Raw genomic sequence first — 17346 nt, 5'->3', positions numbered from 1 at the left:
CACAACTCCAATTATTCTGTTTGTGGTGACTTCTGACCAGCTCCCTGTCCTGCATATCAGACCTGTACTAACCTGCAACTTGAGATCTCAACTCATGTTTTCCAAAGTTACCTCAAAATCAACGTGTATCAGACTGAATTTATCATGCCTGCTGGAAAGCCTTCGCTCCTATCTTTCCAAGATGAGTGAATGATGTCCACCTGCCAGAATACTGTTAGAAATCTAGGCATAATTCATGGCCTCTTTCTTCCTCTCCTTCTACATCCAATTTCATATCAGATGTCATTTTAGATGACATATAGATTTCAGGTATCTTTCAGATACACTGCTGCTACTGCAATACAAGCAGGCACTATCTCTGGTCTGCATTACTTCAGCAGCTCCTAATTGTGATTTCTGCCCCTAGTATAGCTCTCTCCCATCACTTATCTACACTGAAGGCAAACTAATCTCTAAATCACTAATCTAATCATAGTATTCCACCAGCTAACAGTTTTCAGTTGTTTCTTTTCTTTTTCTTTTTAATTTTTGTGGGTATATAGTAGGTGTATATATTTATGGGTACATTAGATGTATTGATAAAGTCATGCAATGTGAAATAAGCTTACCATGAAGAATGGGGTATCCATTCCTTCAAGCATTTATCCATTGAGTTGCAAACAATCCAATTACACTCTTTATTTTAAAACGTATAGTTTTTATTGACTATAGTCACCCTGTTGTGCTATGAAATAGCAGATCTTATTTCTTCTTTCTAACTTTTTTTTTATACTTATTAAGTACCCCTGCCGCCTCCATAGCCCTCCCACTATGCTTACCAGCCTCTGGTAACCATCCTTCTACATTCTGTGTCCATGAGTTCAATGTTTTGATTTTTAGATCCCACAAGTAAGTGACAACATGTTATATTTGTCTTTCTGGACCTGGCTTATTTCACTTAATATAATGATCTCTGGTTCCATGCATATTGTTGCAAATGACTGAACCTTACTCCTTTTTATGGCTGAATAGTACTCCATTGTGTATATGTACCACATTTTTTTTTTTTTTTTAATACAAAGTCTCGCTCTGTCACTAGGCTGAAGTGCAGCGGTGCGATCTCGGCTCACTGAAACCTCCGCCTCCCGGGTTCAAGCAATTCCCCTGCCTCAGCCTCCTGAGTAGCTGGGACTACAGGTGTGCACCACCATGCCCAGCTAATTTTTTATATTTTAATAGAGACGGGGTTTCACCATATTGGCCAGGATGGCCTCTATCTCCTGACCTCATGATCTGCCCACCTCAGCCTCCCAAAATGCTGGGGTGAGCCACCAAACCCAGCCACATTTTCTTTATCCAGTCATCTGCTGATGAACATTTAGGTTGCTTCCAAATCTTAGGTATTACAAACAGTGCTGCAGCAAACATAGGAGTGCAGATATCTCTTCAATATACTGATTTTCTCTCTTTTGTGTATATACCCAGCAGTGGGATTGCTGGATCATGTGGTAGCTCGATTTTCAGTTTTTTGAAGAAACTCCAAACTGTTCTCCATAGTAGTTGTACTAATGTACATTCCCACCAACAGTTTACAAGGGTTCTCTTTTCTCCATGTCCTCTCCAGCATTTGTTATTGCCTGTTTCTGGATATGAACCATTTTAACTTGGATGACATGATTTTCATCTCTCTGATAATCAATGATGTTGAGCCTCTGTTCATATGTCTGTTTGCCATTTGTATGTCTTCTTTTGATAAATGTCTGTTCAAATCTTTTGCCCATCTTTTAATTAGATAATTAGCTTTTATTCTATAAAGTTGTTCGAATTCTTTATATATCCTGGTTATTAATCTCTTGTCAGATGGGTAGATTGAAGATATTTTTCTCCCATTCTGTGGGTTGTCTCTTCACTTTGTTGATTGTATCCTTTGCTGTGCAGAACCCTTTTAATTTGATGTCATCCCATTTGTCCATGTTTGGTTTGGTTGACTGTGCTTATGGGATATTGCTCAATAAATTTTTGCCCAGACCAATGTCCTGGAGATTTTCCCCAAAATTTTTTTATAGTAGTTTCATAGTTTGAGGTCTTAGATTTAAGTCTTTAATCCATTTTGATCTGATTTTTGTATATGGTGAGACGTGAGAGATAGTGGCCAAGTTTTATCCTTTTGCATATGGATATCCAATTTTCCCAGCACCATTATTGAAGATACTGTCTTTTCCCTAGTGTGTGTTTGTAGCACATTTGTCAAAAATGAGTTCACCATAAATGTGTGAATTTGCTTCTGTATTTATTCTTTTCTGTTGGTCTATGTGTCCGTTTTTATGCCAGTGCCATGCTGTGTTCGTTACTATTTCTCTGCAGGATAATTTAAAGTAATGTGATTCTTCCAGTTTTGTTCTTTTTGTTTAGGATAACTTTGGCTATGCCAGATCTTTTGTGGTTCCACATAAATTTTAGAGTTGATTTTTCTATTTCTGTGAAGAATATCATTAGTATTTTGATAGAGATTGCATTGAATCTGTAGATTGCTTTGAGTAGTATGGACATTTTAACAGTATTGATTCTTTCAATCCATGAACATGGAACATTTTTCCATTTTTTTTGGTGTCCTCTTTCATCAGTGTTTTATAGATTTCATTATAGAGATCTTTCACTTTTTTTGGTTAATTCCTAGGTACTTAATTTTATGTGTGGCTATCGTAAATGGGATTGCTTATTTTATTCCTTTTTCACATTGTTCACTGTTGGCATACAGAAATGCTACTGATTTTTGCATGTTGACTTTGGATACTGCAAATTTACTGAATTTGTTTATCAGTTTTGCTTTCTTACAGAGTCTTTATGTTTTTCCAAATATAAGATCATATCATCTACAAACGAGAAACATTTGACTTCTTTCTTTTCAATTTGGAAGCATTTTATATCTTTCTCTTTCTGACTGGTCTAGCTAGAAATTCCAGTACTATTTTGAATAACAGCGGTGACAGTGGGCATCCCTGTCATGGACCAGATTTTAGAGGAAAAGCTTCTAGTTTTTCCTCATTCAGTATGATACTACCTGTGGGTCTGTTGTATATGGTTTTTATTATGTTGAGATATGTTCATTCTATCCCCAGCTTTTTAAAAGAATTTTTATCATGCAGGGATGTTGACTTCTATCAAATGCTTTTTCAGCATCAATTGAGATGATCATATAGTTTTCATTCTTCTTTCTGTGGATATGATGTATCACATTAATTGATTTGCATATGTCGAACCACTCTTGTATTCCACGGATAAATCCCAATTGGTCATGATGAATGGTCTTTCTAATGTATTGCTGAATTAACTTTGCTAGTATTTTGTTAAGAATTTTTACATCAATATTCATCGGCGATATTGGTTTGTAGTTTTCTTTTTTTTAGATGTGTCTTTGATCTTAGTATCAGGGTAATACTGGCCTCACAGAGTGAATTTGGAAATATTCCCTCCTCCTCTATTTTTCAAAATGATTAGAGTAGAATTGCTATTAATTTTTCTTTAAATGTTTGGTGGAATTATTCAGCAGTGAAGTCATCAGGTCTCAGGGTTTTCTTTACTGGGAGACTTTTTATTATGGCCTTGATCTCATTACTTGTTATTGGTCTGTTCAGGTTTTTATTTTTTTCTTAGTTCAATCTTGGTAGGTTTTATGTGTCTAGGAATTTGTTCACTTCTTCTAGGTTTTCCTATTTATTGGCATGTATTTGCTCATAGTAGCCACTAATGATCTTTTGAATTTCTGCAGTGTCAGTTGTAATGTCTCATTTTCCATTTCTGATTTTATCTATTTATTTGGATTTTCCTTTTTTTTCTTAGTATGGCTAAAGGTTTGTCCATTGTGCTTTTCAACAACTGACATTTTTGTTTTCTTGATCTTTTGTATTTTTTTCATTTCAATTGCATCTATTACCACTCTGATCTTAATTATTTCTTTTCTTCTACTAATTTTGGGTTTGGTTTGGTCTTGCTTTTCTAGTTCTTTAAGATGCATCATTAGGTTGTTTATTTGAAGCTTTTTTCTCTTTTGGGACATAGGCACTTGTAGCTATAAACTTCCTTCTTAGTACTGCTTTTGCTGTATCCCATAGGTTTTGGGGTGTTGTTTCCATTATTATTTGTTTCAAGACATTTTTCAATTTCCTTCTTAATGTCTTCATTGACCCACTGGTCATTCAGGAGCATATTGTTTAATTTTTATGCATTTGTATAACTCCCAAAATTCCTCTCGTCATTAATTTCTAGTTATATCCCAATTGTGGTCAGAGAAGATGTTTGATATTTAGATTGTTTTGAATGTTTTAAGATGTTTTGTGACCTAAAATATGGTCTATCCTTGAGAATGATCCATGTGTTGAGGAAAAAAATGTGTATTCTGTAGCTCTTGGATGAAATGTTCTGTAAATATCCATTAGATCCATTTGGTCTATACTGCAGATTAAGTCTGATGTTTCTTTGTGGATTTTCTATCTGGAAGATCTGTTCAGTACTGAAAGTAGGGTGTTGAAGTCGCTGGCTATTATTGTATTAGGGCCTATTTCTTTCTTTAGCTCTAAAAATATTTATTGTATGTATCTGGGTGCTCCAGTGTTGACTGCATATATATTTATGATTGTTATATACTCTTGCCAAATTGAACCCTTTATCATGGCACAGTGACATTATTTGTCTCATCTTACAGTTTTTGTCTTGAAATTTATTTTGTCTGATATAAGTATAGCAACTCCTGCTTTTTTTCTGTTTATTTGTTTCCATTGGTGTGGAATATCTTTTTCCAGTCCTTTATTTTCAATCTATGTGTGTCTTTACAGGTGACATGTGTTTCTTGTAGGCAATAGATCACTGGGTCTTGTTTTCTCATCCATTAAGCCAGGCTATGTCTTTTGATTGGAAAGTTTAGTTCATTTACATTCAATGTTATTATTGATAGGTAAGGACTTACTCCTACCATTTTGTTATGTGTCTTCTGGTTGTGTTGTGGTCTTCTCTTCCTTTTTTCTTTTTCTGCTTGTCTTCCTCTACTGAAGATGACTTTCCCTGGTGAGAGAACTTAGTTCTTGCTTCTTATTTTTTGTGTATCCATTGCATGTTTTTGGTTTTAGGTTACCAGGAGGTTTGCAAATACTATCTTATAACTCATTATTTTAACTTGATCACTTAACACTATTTGCATAAGTAAACAAACAAAAAGTAAACTAATAAAAATATGCCTTAACTTCATCCCCCAACTTTTAAACATTTTGTTGTTTCTACTTATATTTTATTGTACTGACTGTGTCTTGAAAATTTGTTGTAGTTTTTATTTTTGATTGGTTCATTGTTTAATCTTTCTACTGAGGATAAGAGTAGTTTACAAACCACAGTGATGGCGTTATAATATTCTTTGTTTTTCTGTGTACTTACCATTACCAATAAGTTTTGTACCTTCATCTGATTATTTATTGCTCATTAATGACCTTTTCTTTTTGATTGAAGTACTCTCTTTAACATTGCTTGTGGGGTGGGTCTGGTATTGATGAAATCCCTCGGCTTTTGTTTGGGAAAGTCTTTATTTCTCGAAGGATATTTTTGCTAGAGATCCCACTCTAGGGTAAAAGGTTTTCCTCCTTTCAGTACCTTAAATATGTCATGTCATGCTCTCCTGGTCTTCTTGTGTTTGGATATTAATATCTTTCTCTAATTTTGGAAAGTTCTCTGTTATTATTTCTTTGAATAAACATTCTACCCTTATGTCTTTCTTTTTCACTTACTTAAGGTCAATAACTCTTAAATTTGCCCTTATGAGCCTATTTTCTGCATCCTGTAGGCATGCTTCATTGTTTTTTATTCTTTTTTCTTTTGTCTCCTCTGTATATTTTCAAATACCCTGTCTTCAAGGTCACTATTTCTTCTGCTTGATCCATTCTGCTATTAAATGACTGTGATGCATTCTTTAGTATACAAATTGCACTTTTCAGCTCCAGAAAATTTCTGCTTGACTCTTTTTAATTATTTTAATATTTTCATTGAATTTATCTGATAGAATTCTGAATTCCTTCTCTGTGTTATTTTGAACTTATTTGAGTTTCCTCAACACAGCTACTTTGAGTTCTTCATCTGAAAGGTCACATATCTCTGTTACTCCAGGATTGGTCCCTGGTGCCTTATTTAGTTCATTTGGTGAGGTCACATTCCCCCAGACGGTGTTGATGCAAGTTAGATATTCTTTAGTGTCTGGACATTGAAGAGTTAGGTATTTATTCTAGTCTTTTCTGTCTGAGCTTTTTTGTAGCCATCCTTCTCAGGGATGCCTTCTGGAAATTTGAAAAGACTTGGGTTTTGTGATCTAAACTGTGTCTACTTTAAGGGGCACCCCAAGACCAGAAATGCTGTGATTCTTGATGACTTATAGAGGTATCACCTTGATGGTCTTGGTCCAGATATGCGAGAATTCTCTAAGTTACCAGGCAGAGATTTGTTCTCTTTCCTTACTTCCTTCCAAACATACAGAGTCTCCTGCTCCATTTTGAGCCACCTAAACCTGGGGATGGAATGAAACAAGCACCTCTGTGGCCACCACCACTATGACTGTGCTGGGTCATACCTGAAGCCAGCAAAGCACTGGGTCTCACGCAGGGCCTGCTGTAACCAGTCCCTGGCTGCTGTGTATGGTTTCTCAAGGACCTGGGGCTGAACAATCAGCAGGTGGCAAATCCAGTCAGGTCTGTATCCTTCCTTTCAGGATGGCAAAGTTCCCCAAGCCCTGGGTGCATCCAGAAATGCCATCTGGAGTCAGGAAGTAGAGCCAAAAGCCTTAGAAATATATCTGGTATCTTATTGTATTGCAGCTGAACTGGCACTAAAAACACAAGACACAGTCCTTACCAGTCTTCCCTGTCCTTTCCAAAGGTACAGGAGCCTCACCGTATAGCCACCACCACCCCAGTCATGATGAATACTTCCAGACTACCACTGATGTTCCCTTAAGGTCCAAGATCTCTTAAGTCTGCTTCTGGTGGATGCTGCCTAGGCAGGGACTCACCCTTCAGGGCACTGGGCTCCCCTCTGACCCTGGGCAGGTCCAGAAATGTCATCCAACAGTGAAGTCCTGGAATCAGGGACTCTAAAAGTTTGCTTGGTGCTCTACCCACCATGGCAGTGTTGGTACCTAAGGTGCAAGACAAAGTCCCCTTTACTTTTCCCTCTGCTTTTCTCAACAAGAAGCAGTTTTGTCCCACAGCCACCATAGCTAGTAATGGGCTGAGTCTTACTTGCCAGCAAGTCTCAGAGGTTCACCCAAGATCCAAGATGTAGTACCTGGATATCTCTGCTGGTTATTTGGGGCCAAGGGCTCTTCAGTTAGCAGGTGATGAATGCTGGTAGGTCTACATCCTTTTCTTCAAGGCAACGAGTTCCCTTCTGGCCCAGGGTGTGTCTAGAAATGTCATCTGGGAGCTAGGGCCTGGAACGGGGACTTCATGACTCTGACTGGTGCCCTATCCTGCTGTGGCTGAGCTGGTATCCAAGAGGCAACACAAAGTCCTCACCATTCTTCCCCCTCTTCTCCTAAGTGGAAGAAAGGGGTCTCTTTTACAACCACAAGCTGTGCAGCCTGGGTTTAGGGGAGAGGTGATGCCAGCACTCCCTTGGTTACCAAGCTGATGTCTCAGTATGGAGTTGCCTACGAGTTGCAGTTCTTAAGACCTAGACTGCCTTTCAAATTTACTTGGAGATACAGAACACTGTAGCCCTCTGTGGTGAGGTTTGCAGGCACTCTGACTGCTGGAATCTGCAATTCCCTCTCTGGCTAGGCCTGGTCTAAATATTCCCTGTGTGACTGGGCATCAGCTGAGTTAGGTCTGGTTTTCATTTCTGCTCTAGCAGGACAGCACTGAATTTAATACCTCACAATTAGTGTATTCTCCCTTCCCCAGAGCCCAGAGATGCTCTCCATACCAGGCCATTGCTGGTGGGGGTTGAAAGGGATAGTATCAGTGATTCAGGACTGTTTTTTCTATTTCTTCGGTGGCATTTTCAGCAATATAAAGTTAAATCCAGGTACTATAGGTATTCACCTTATTTGTAGTTCTTATGAAGGTGTTTTTTGTTTTGTTTTGTTTTGTTTTTTTGCTATGTAGATAGTTGTTAACTTGGTATCCTTGCAGGTGGGACGCTGTCCTTGCAGGGGGATGTGGAGCCTTCTGTTCCACCATCTTGCTCAGCCTCCCAATTCAGTTGTTATATATTTCTCAAGGCCCTCTATTGTCTGGGTTTTTTTCTCTTTAACATCTTTCAAAACGACCTTACCTTTTTTATACAACTTCTTCTAGGTTTTTAAACTCTCCTCCCTTTTTTCCCTTTTCTCTCCCTCTCCTTCTCCCTCTCCATTTCATCCAGGAATTTAATGTTCACATGTATTTCCATCAAACTTTCTTTGTTAGTACACTATCAGGTCTCTGGCCTGTTCATTTATCCTTTTGTCATGGAAACCTCCCTTCCTGCCCTGCCCAAGTTATAGTAGTTCTCATTCCAATATGCTGTCAGATGAACCTGGACATCATCATTAACATCACCTGTATCTGTCTGCCTGTATCCCTTGCTCCTAAGCATACACCATGATTCTGTCAATGAATGTAAAAATGGTATTTCCTCTGCCTGAAAGTGCATTGCATCATCCTCCATCTACCATTCCCACCTTTGTCCATCTAAATCTTCATAATCTTTCAATATTTATTTTAGGGAGCATGCTTCTGAAAGGTTTTCCTTGATTTTCCAGGCTATGCTAGGTGACTCTCCACTATGATCTCATGGTGATGAATGAGCTCTTACAGTGAAAGTCTAATCACACCGCTTCTCTGCTCAAGATACATCAAAGGCCCCTATTTTACTCAGAGTGAACATCAAAACGCTTATAATGGCCTAATGTGCCCTACAGAATCTGCCCCCTTTTCCTCATTATCCTCATTTTTTACTCCTCTCTTCTTTTCTCTAAGCTTAAGCATGCTACCCCTTTTGTGCCATGGCAATAGCTGGGATGCTTTCCCTAGATAGCTGCATGACTAACTCCCTTGTCTCCTTCAAACCTTTGCACAAATGTCCCTTTATCACTGAGGCATATTAAGCCACCCTATTTTAAAATGCAATCTGCATCACTCCTCCCCACCTGCAGTTTCCTAATCTTCCTTTCTTTTCTCCATTTCTGTAGCACTTATTCCCTCCTATCAAACTATACATTTTTATGACTCTTGTTTATTGTCTGTTTCTCCTTATGAGAATGTAAGTTCCACAGGGAAAGATATTTTTATCTGTTTTGTTTACTTGAATCCTCCAGGTGCCTACAGTGATGACTGGAACTTAATAGGTGCCCAGTAAATGTGTTTGAAGAAATGAGCCCTGATTATATTGTGCTACAATTTCTTCCTTGTCTGCCTACCTACCACCAAACCGTACACTTTTTGAAGGCTGGGGATTTTACTATTATGTCTATTTACATTATCTTAGCACATTTCCTCATAATAGTGGGTTCATAATAAATGTTTACTAAGTGATGTATTCATCTCTGACCTCCCCACTCCATAGTTTTGAAGGGTTTGTGATGACACCATATAAAATCAGAATATAAATGCAAGAATGTTGTTTTCTTAGTAGGGAAGCGTCATTATAAACTATTACAGTATCTGGGATCTGCCGAGATAAGGACTCCAATACGGACCAATATGAATATTTCTCCTACAGAGTTTCTGCAAAGGTTAAGAAACCCCCAGAGTCCATGTGGCCTTTTCCTCTTCCTGTACCTATACGTGAAACATTTATTTTAATAAGCTAGAAACTAAAGGGAAGACTGAGAATTGTAGAGCTTGAAAAATAATATCTTGCCTTCTGTGACTTTTCTTTTTGTTTCCTTTCTCAGAGCTCTTCCTGCCATGATGCAGTGGGTCCGCACACAGAAGCCAGGAGAGAGTGGCATCAATATTGTCACTGCCGATTTTGTAGAACTTGGTGACTTTATCAGCACTGTCATAAAGCTCAACTATGTCTTTGACGAAGGAGAAGCCAACACTTGATAGCACTACTTGGAGTTTCCATGATTAAGATGGAGAAGGCTCATTGTATTAGGGCATATTATCTGTAAACAATCTGATCTTCCTATTTCACTGAGTCTCTGAAGGGGATAGGGCTGGTAGTGGGTGGGAAAAGGGGAAAAACTGTTTCTTCAGTGATTACAATCATACTCTTCATTACTATAAATATTTCATTTCCCATTTGATGTGTGAAATCTACTTCTAGTGTTAGGAAGGAAAAAAATAAAAAAGACCAGTAACTTTGTTTTTCAAAATTAGTCTTTGTAATATAGAACTTATATGTGTTTACTTGATTAGGTTCTCTATTTCCATCCTACAGCTCCTACACTGTCTATATCCTGTAACCTTTCTGCTCCCTCTCTTGCTCGCTCTTTTTAATCAGATACTGTATGGAAATCAAAACAATTGAATGCCCAACATTTTGTGTATTACATTGTTGTCTTAAAACGTACTTGTTTTGTGGGACTTGGTATAATACTCTATAGTCATCTGCAGTTGGGCAATCATAGCTAACTTTTGGTCATAGAAAATCTGCATCAAATCAGTTTCCATGCATCAGTAATATTGAAGGTCATAATCAGTGATTTTTGTTATATGAAAATAATAGTGTTTCACAGTATTTCTATTTAAGGCAGCTATAAATATAGGATAAAAATGTTTTTGGAGAACTGTGAATGCCAACTTCAGAGGGAAAGATGATTGAGGGGTGAAAGAGATGGATGGTATTTTAATTTGGCAATATCTTAAATAATATTTCCCTGCAAGTACCCAGTACATGGTAAGGTACAACTGTGTTAAAATTGAAAACTTTGAAAAGAACTCTTTAAAAGGCCCTCTTAATGAGGCTCTTGATGAAAGCAAAAAAGAGAAGGAAGGAAGGAAGGAAGGAAGGAAGGAAGGAAGGAAGGAAGGAAGGAAGGAAGGAAGGAAGGAAGGAAGGAAGGGAGGGAGGGAGGGAGGGAGGGAGGAGGAGGAAAGGAGGAAAGGAGGAAAGGAGGAAAGGAGGAAAGGAGGAAAGGAGGAAGGGAGGAAGGGAGGAAGGGAGGAAAGGAGGAAGGGAAGAAGGAAAGGAGGAAGGAAGAAAAAAAAGACTGCAAGCTTTCCTGCCAATTTGGGATTTTCAAATATTTAATTCTAAATTCCATATTTTAAGGAAGATTTTTCAAGAAACTTCAAGTTTTCAACTTGAAGGAAAGAAAGAGGAAGGCTGATACAAAGAGTTAGAGCAATGTTTTTGAAATTATGTTCATGAAATCACAGGGATCTGTGAAATATCTTTAGGAAACTCTTGAAATTTATGAGATCTGAGTGGACTTGTTTAAAATTGGCACTGACTCCTCACTTCTGAGTTTCATCCTATCTGAAGGATGAGATTAAGGCAGAGGCAAAAGTTTCATACAAAGTTTCTGCAACCTAATATTTAATCTTCCGGGTCTACAGGGAAGAACAATGAAATAGCTTGAGCATTACTTCCTCCTTGGAGTCTTTGTGATATTTGACAACTCTAAAAAGTAAAAAAAAAAGAAAAAAACTTAGTAAGAGCACAATAATCCTTGGCTATGTACTTCACAGGAATATTGTGAGATTTTTATAAAAATTATAAAATTTGATGAAATTCTTACAATTATGAATTATTTTATTTTCATGTTTAGAAAAAATCACACCTCAATAGTTTCCTAAGATAATACAGTCCATGCAAAGTAGGGTCATAGAGAAATAAAAGCATGCCCTCAGCTTTTAATGAACTTAAATGTAGGACATATGGCTAAATCTCTTAGACTTAGATAAGGGAGTTGAATTCAAAGCTATATATGTCAAGATCATAAATAATCAAGAGTTGATTTCAAGATTATAAATACTCACGATCAGAAAATAGTACTTATTAGCAATTAAAGGGAGGGAAAGGAATTGTTTGTACTGAAGAGAATGTTTATAAGGAGTGTGTATGTACCTGTGGTATACCAAATAACATACATGTACACACAAAAATGTGTGTATACATTTGGGTTGTGTGTATACATCCTGCCATACACAATATACAAACATACGCCCACTCCTGTGCAAGGATACAGATTCAAACATACACAAACACACATAGATATGGACACAGTACAATTCTTCTTTTCAAATGAAAACATTGATAATATTAAATAATTTAATTTTAAGACTGAAACCCTTAATCATGTGTGAAAAAGAGTAATAAAACCTTTGAGAGTAGAGTCAATGATCACATTAAAGTATTTTTGTAAAAGAATTCTAGTGCAGGACTTAATTATTTTAAAAATATATTTCTTTTCTTCTTTCCATTTTCCCTTCCCCTGTATTTTTATTATCGTTCTTTTACACCTGCTCTTTATGTGACAGTGTATATGAATCCTTTTAAAATGATTAGGATTATTGAAATGTATGTCCCGTACATTTGATTTTGGGACAGACTTTCTCTCTAACTGGCTATTCATTTATCCTTCAGGAGGATCTTTAGCCAAGCATACTTGCAATGACACACTAATTTAATGTTATAAATATAATAGAAAACAGATTTTTCATCATATTAATGAATAAAATATAGAGGTAACTATGTTATATTTTCTTGAACCTAGATACTTTCTCATAGTGTTTGCTTAGAATTAACTTTGTCCTATCTGTCAACTGGGTGCTGGAAAAAAACAAACTTGATGAAGCTTTTGAATAATTGTGCAGTTTTTTAACTAGGGAAAGGTTTGTACTGCTGCTAATGATATGCACCCAGAAACCTTGTTAGACAAAAGGCACTTTCAAGCCAATGCTATAATTTCCGTGTGGACATACAGTGCCTATGTAGCAGGCGCTGAGTAAATGGACTTGCCTTAATTTATAAAGGAGGGAAGAGGTAGAAGGGAGCCATGGGTCCTCTAGCAAGAGGGGGAGTTTACTAAAAGGGAGTCCTTGGAAATGAGAATGGAGAGAAGGTGGCTTTGACTGTCTTCTATCCATTAGCCCTGCCCTGGAGCACACTGGGGAAGCAGACTGCAGGCCTTCCAAAAGTAAAAAATGGTGACATGCAATCGAAGGTTACCCTCAGCCTATGCACCTTTGTCTTAGCTGGGCATTGTCTTTTCAGAGAGCTTGTAGCACGAGGGCTACACATGGGCCCCAAGATGGCGGTAGATACATCTTGGTGCACTTTTTGTTTTGCTTGTTTCTTAAGACTGTTTCACAAGTCCTGCAAGGCAAAAAAAAACAAAACAAAACAACCAAACAAATACAATCTAACTTTTACCCTATCTACAGCAGGAAATCAAAGGAGTGGGTGTGATGAGAGAAAATATGCAAAGAGATCATTTTTAAGTTTGCTTTCCTATCTGTAATTTTCAAGGACTAATATAGTAGATTTTTCTTCTGCCAATATCATTTATGTCTCCCTATTTACCACACAATCATGTAAATGCAGAGAATGAGGAGGCACCTTTTAAAAGCCTTAGGATATTCTATATGATGACCTCAATATTTACTTTCAGCCATACTGGGAAAACTTACTTTTCATGGAGTGCCACCTAACAGTGAATGTATTAGAGTATAAAATGTTTGCCATGTATACACCTGTATGTGTACATACACACATTACACACACACACACACACACACAGAGAATGCACATTTCACACACATACACTTATTATTCAAGTTGAAACTGCACTTGAATCAATCTGATTCTATTGCTGTTTCAACTCTTAAAATCAGTATCTCCTACATTAGTAGATAATTCAAATATTTAAATATTTAAGAGGAGAAAAGTAACTAGAAAACCAATGAAAAGTGAGACCATCAGAAATAGAAAATGCCTGGCACTAACAATCTATCTAAATTGTCAATTTCACTTCATATTAGAGAATTCAAGATGGACTAGACTATAAATTACAAACACATACACACATCTTCACTTAAAGTTGTTTAAGTTATTTGAAATTCTGACATGATTTTAGCCAGGGTTATTTGTTCAGGTTCTTCCTTGTTAGGATTCCAGACTGGAAAGTTGGAATTCTCAGGAAATGCATGTTTCCATGAGTTTTTCAGTTTTACAGTTTTACAGATCCAACGACACAATCTTTTAATCTTTGGTCACTCAACCAAACAGGAGTTCCATAGGCACAGTGCTCACACTTTGAATTGCTAATAGAAAATAATGCACAACGTCCTCAGGATACGCTAAACAAGGTTTTTAAGAGCATTTTATTTTACAGCACTTTAGTCTTTTCAGCTAGATTTCAGTGACACCATAGTGTAAATGTTATATTTGCCATAACTTATTGGTGGCTCCTGTGTTACATACAGTTTTAAATAATGCTCTAAATTGTTTGTTTTCCCAATGATAATGATAAAATGTTCCGTAGAATTTGTAAAACATGTCAATTGAATCTGTTGAAAATTGTGTAACTGTTACTTCAATTGTGATACTATTTTGCAGGTATTAGTTTTAAATGTATATTTGTATGAGTCCAAAGTATGTGCTTGTATGTGGTATGCGTGTGTAAGTATATAATCTCTTATCAAAAATCAAACTTATCCTAAAGAAAAAGGGCACGTTGTGACCAGCTTTAATTTATTAACAGTTTTTCGTTGTTGCTGCAATTTGGATTTAAAATTGAAACCGAAATTAAGTTTTTGTTAAAAATGGTGTCTTTTAATTTTTTGAGGAATGGGCTTTAGAACCTATCTGAGTTCCCACAAGCAAACTGTCCGGCTTGTGAGGCACCTCCATTGCTTTTCGAAATAATCAAACATCAATTCATGTATTAACTTCATCAACACACAGACTAATTTGTTTTCATCAGCAATAAAACCAGTACACCTCGAAAGTTGACCTTCCCAGTATGGCACCCATTTTTCTTTAATGATAAATTTTCCAAGAAAAATTGTTTCTCCAAACCATTACTTTTTAAAATTCGATCTTCTCAAGTTAAATGAACTGCCTTGGTGTTAGGAGAGCTTTTAAAGGCCCATCCATACTAGGCGGTTCCAACATGGTTCTCTTCTCGAGAAAACAAGCATGCAACCTGCACACTTTTCCGGTCTGCCCCATGTGTAGAATTAGTCTAGCGATAGAAAACTCGTGACTGACAAGGATCTACATATGTGGTCATGCTTGAAGCAAAAATTCCGACCTTCTTTGGACTTGGCATCTGGGTACAGAATATTAATTAACTTTCTTATTTCCTTTCTTTCTGCATCCTTAGTTATTCCTTTTCAATATTTAGAGTTGCCAGGTAAAATACAGGATACCCAGTGAAATTTAAATTTCAGATAAACATTATTCCTTTAGCGTATTTCTCATATATTTTATCAGAAATACTTTCACTTTAAAAAAAGTTTATCTGAAATTCAAATGTAACTGAGTATGTCCTATATATTTTTCCTTAAATCTCACAATTCTATCCACACTGCCTTTCTAATCTTTTTCAGTTGGGCTAACTATAAGGGGCGAGATCTACCTCCCTCCATACCCCTGCGTTCAGACACCTTATGAATATCTGCAGTCATAATGCCTTGAAGAAGGAAAACATTGGTCAGCTCTAGGTCCTGAAAATGCTTTTTGAAGGACCAGCTTGAATACAGATGGGATATTCAAGTAAATATCTTCATAAGATGAATGCCACCATGTTCAACATTTCCCTTCGCCAGCCTGTTGTGAGGTCCAAGTTTCCCCATTTATCCCTTATGTAGCATTTCCCACTAACTAGGAAAACCAAAACACACCAACATATTATAAATGCTCCTGAAAAGTGGCAGCACCTCCTAACTTAGTACCAGGACCTCTTTTAAATTCAATTTCTTTTTTCTTTCAGAGAAATAACAAACTAATTCATTATTTCCCCCATTAACAATTTACCACAAATTATTTTTATCAGGTTAAAACTGGTCATCTATGGAATCGTAGAAAAGGTGACATAGGAAGGAACTGTCTTCACTTCTGGAAGAATAAAAGAGTCTGAGGTATAGACACTGCCCTGGTGACACCTCCTTAGAACATTGTTGGGAGACTGGGGAGGCAGGCACGAGTAGGGGATAGAATCTGACCTGACATGAAGCTATCACCTGGCAGAGAGACTTGTCAAAGAAAATTATAACAACCAGCACTATTTTATTTTTTTGGAATTGAAAACCCAAGAAGCCCCAAAATAAGAACAGTGAGATCAAAGGCTAGTTTCTAAAAACAGTGTAGAAAATAGAAACATGTTGGAATTCCTAAATTCTAGCTTACAAATACTCTCGTTTCCAACAGTGAATCCTTGACAGAGCCTGAATGCAGACGGAGTTTTGAAACATTTTCTGTAGCTACCTCCTCTCTTGAAATGCCTATAAGTGGCAGAGGAAAATCCAAATCCTTTAATATAACATGTCCATCTTCTGACTCCTGCTTACACACATTTCCATTGATTTGCTTCAGTTCTGGAGGATGGGAATTTGCAGGGCTGGTGACATTTCCTTCATTAGACACCAGGAATTCACCAGAGAGAGACAGATTTGTGCCTTCTCTTTTTAGGATCTGGTCATTGATACTTTAATAAATGTAGTGTAAAGAAAATCCATGCCTACAGTCTGTATAGAAAATGTGAATTTTTTAAATAAGATTGTGTTCTTAATGTAAAATGTTTATTTGTATTCAGTGAAATGCCTAATAAAGTCCTGGTATCAATTATCTTTATTTTTATTTTAATATTCATCAGTGCTTCATTATAAGCTCGAAATGGATCTCTTAAATAGGGCATGACTCAGAGCATCAAAAAATATAATTCTTTTTTAACAATGTGAATCATTATATTAGGGTTTCTACCATAAAAATATATACGTATATTATCTACCAATAAAGTCAATGCTGTGAGTCCTTCAATTTGTACAAAAGTTAGGTATCTGATGTCCAATACACTTCACTTCCGATATTACGAACAAGGCCCATATCAATGTAGCAATATTACAGTAACATAGTATATTAATATTATAAAACACCATTTCAAAGTTAAAAGCTTCGAGTGAAGGAAATCTATCTACTTTTGTTGGACCTGCATGGTACCTAATACAGGAGACATTATTTCAGAAGTGGAATTGCCTTTGTATTTCACCAAGTAAATCCTACCTGCTGGGGTTTAAATCACACTTAAAACAAAATTTAAGCATTGTAATAGTATTATCAAAATAGTAAAGCAAATAAATATGGTCCAAGATTATCTCTGGGACTGAGCATGGACATAAATCCCCCCAAAAACTCTACTAATATGTATAGATGATTTCTATTTATAAAGCTGTAGTG

The 17346-nt window shown here is 36.7% G+C and overlaps 1 protein-coding gene across 1 annotated transcript in view; it reads left to right on the top strand.

The window, feature by feature from the left end:
* PLCXD3 (phosphatidylinositol specific phospholipase C X domain containing 3) overlaps positions 1-16737 on the top strand; it is a 216004-nt gene extending 199267 nt beyond the window's left edge. The window contains exon 3 of the mRNA XM_030927978.1: positions 9890-16737. Within this exon, the coding sequence (XP_030783838.1) occupies positions 9890-10043 (154 nt within the window). The 3' untranslated portion in view covers positions 10044-16737. The remainder of the gene's footprint in view (positions 1-9889) is intronic.
* The last annotated feature ends 609 nt before the right edge of the window (positions 16738-17346 follow it).

The sequence above is a fragment of the Rhinopithecus roxellana genome, chromosome 3 (genome assembly GCF_007565055.1).
Source record: "Rhinopithecus roxellana isolate Shanxi Qingling chromosome 3, ASM756505v1, whole genome shotgun sequence".
Lineage (NCBI taxonomy): Eukaryota > Metazoa > Chordata > Mammalia > Primates > Cercopithecidae > Rhinopithecus > Rhinopithecus roxellana.
The sequence above is the reverse complement of the archived record's forward strand: the minus strand, read 5'-3'. Positions and strand labels throughout refer to the sequence as shown.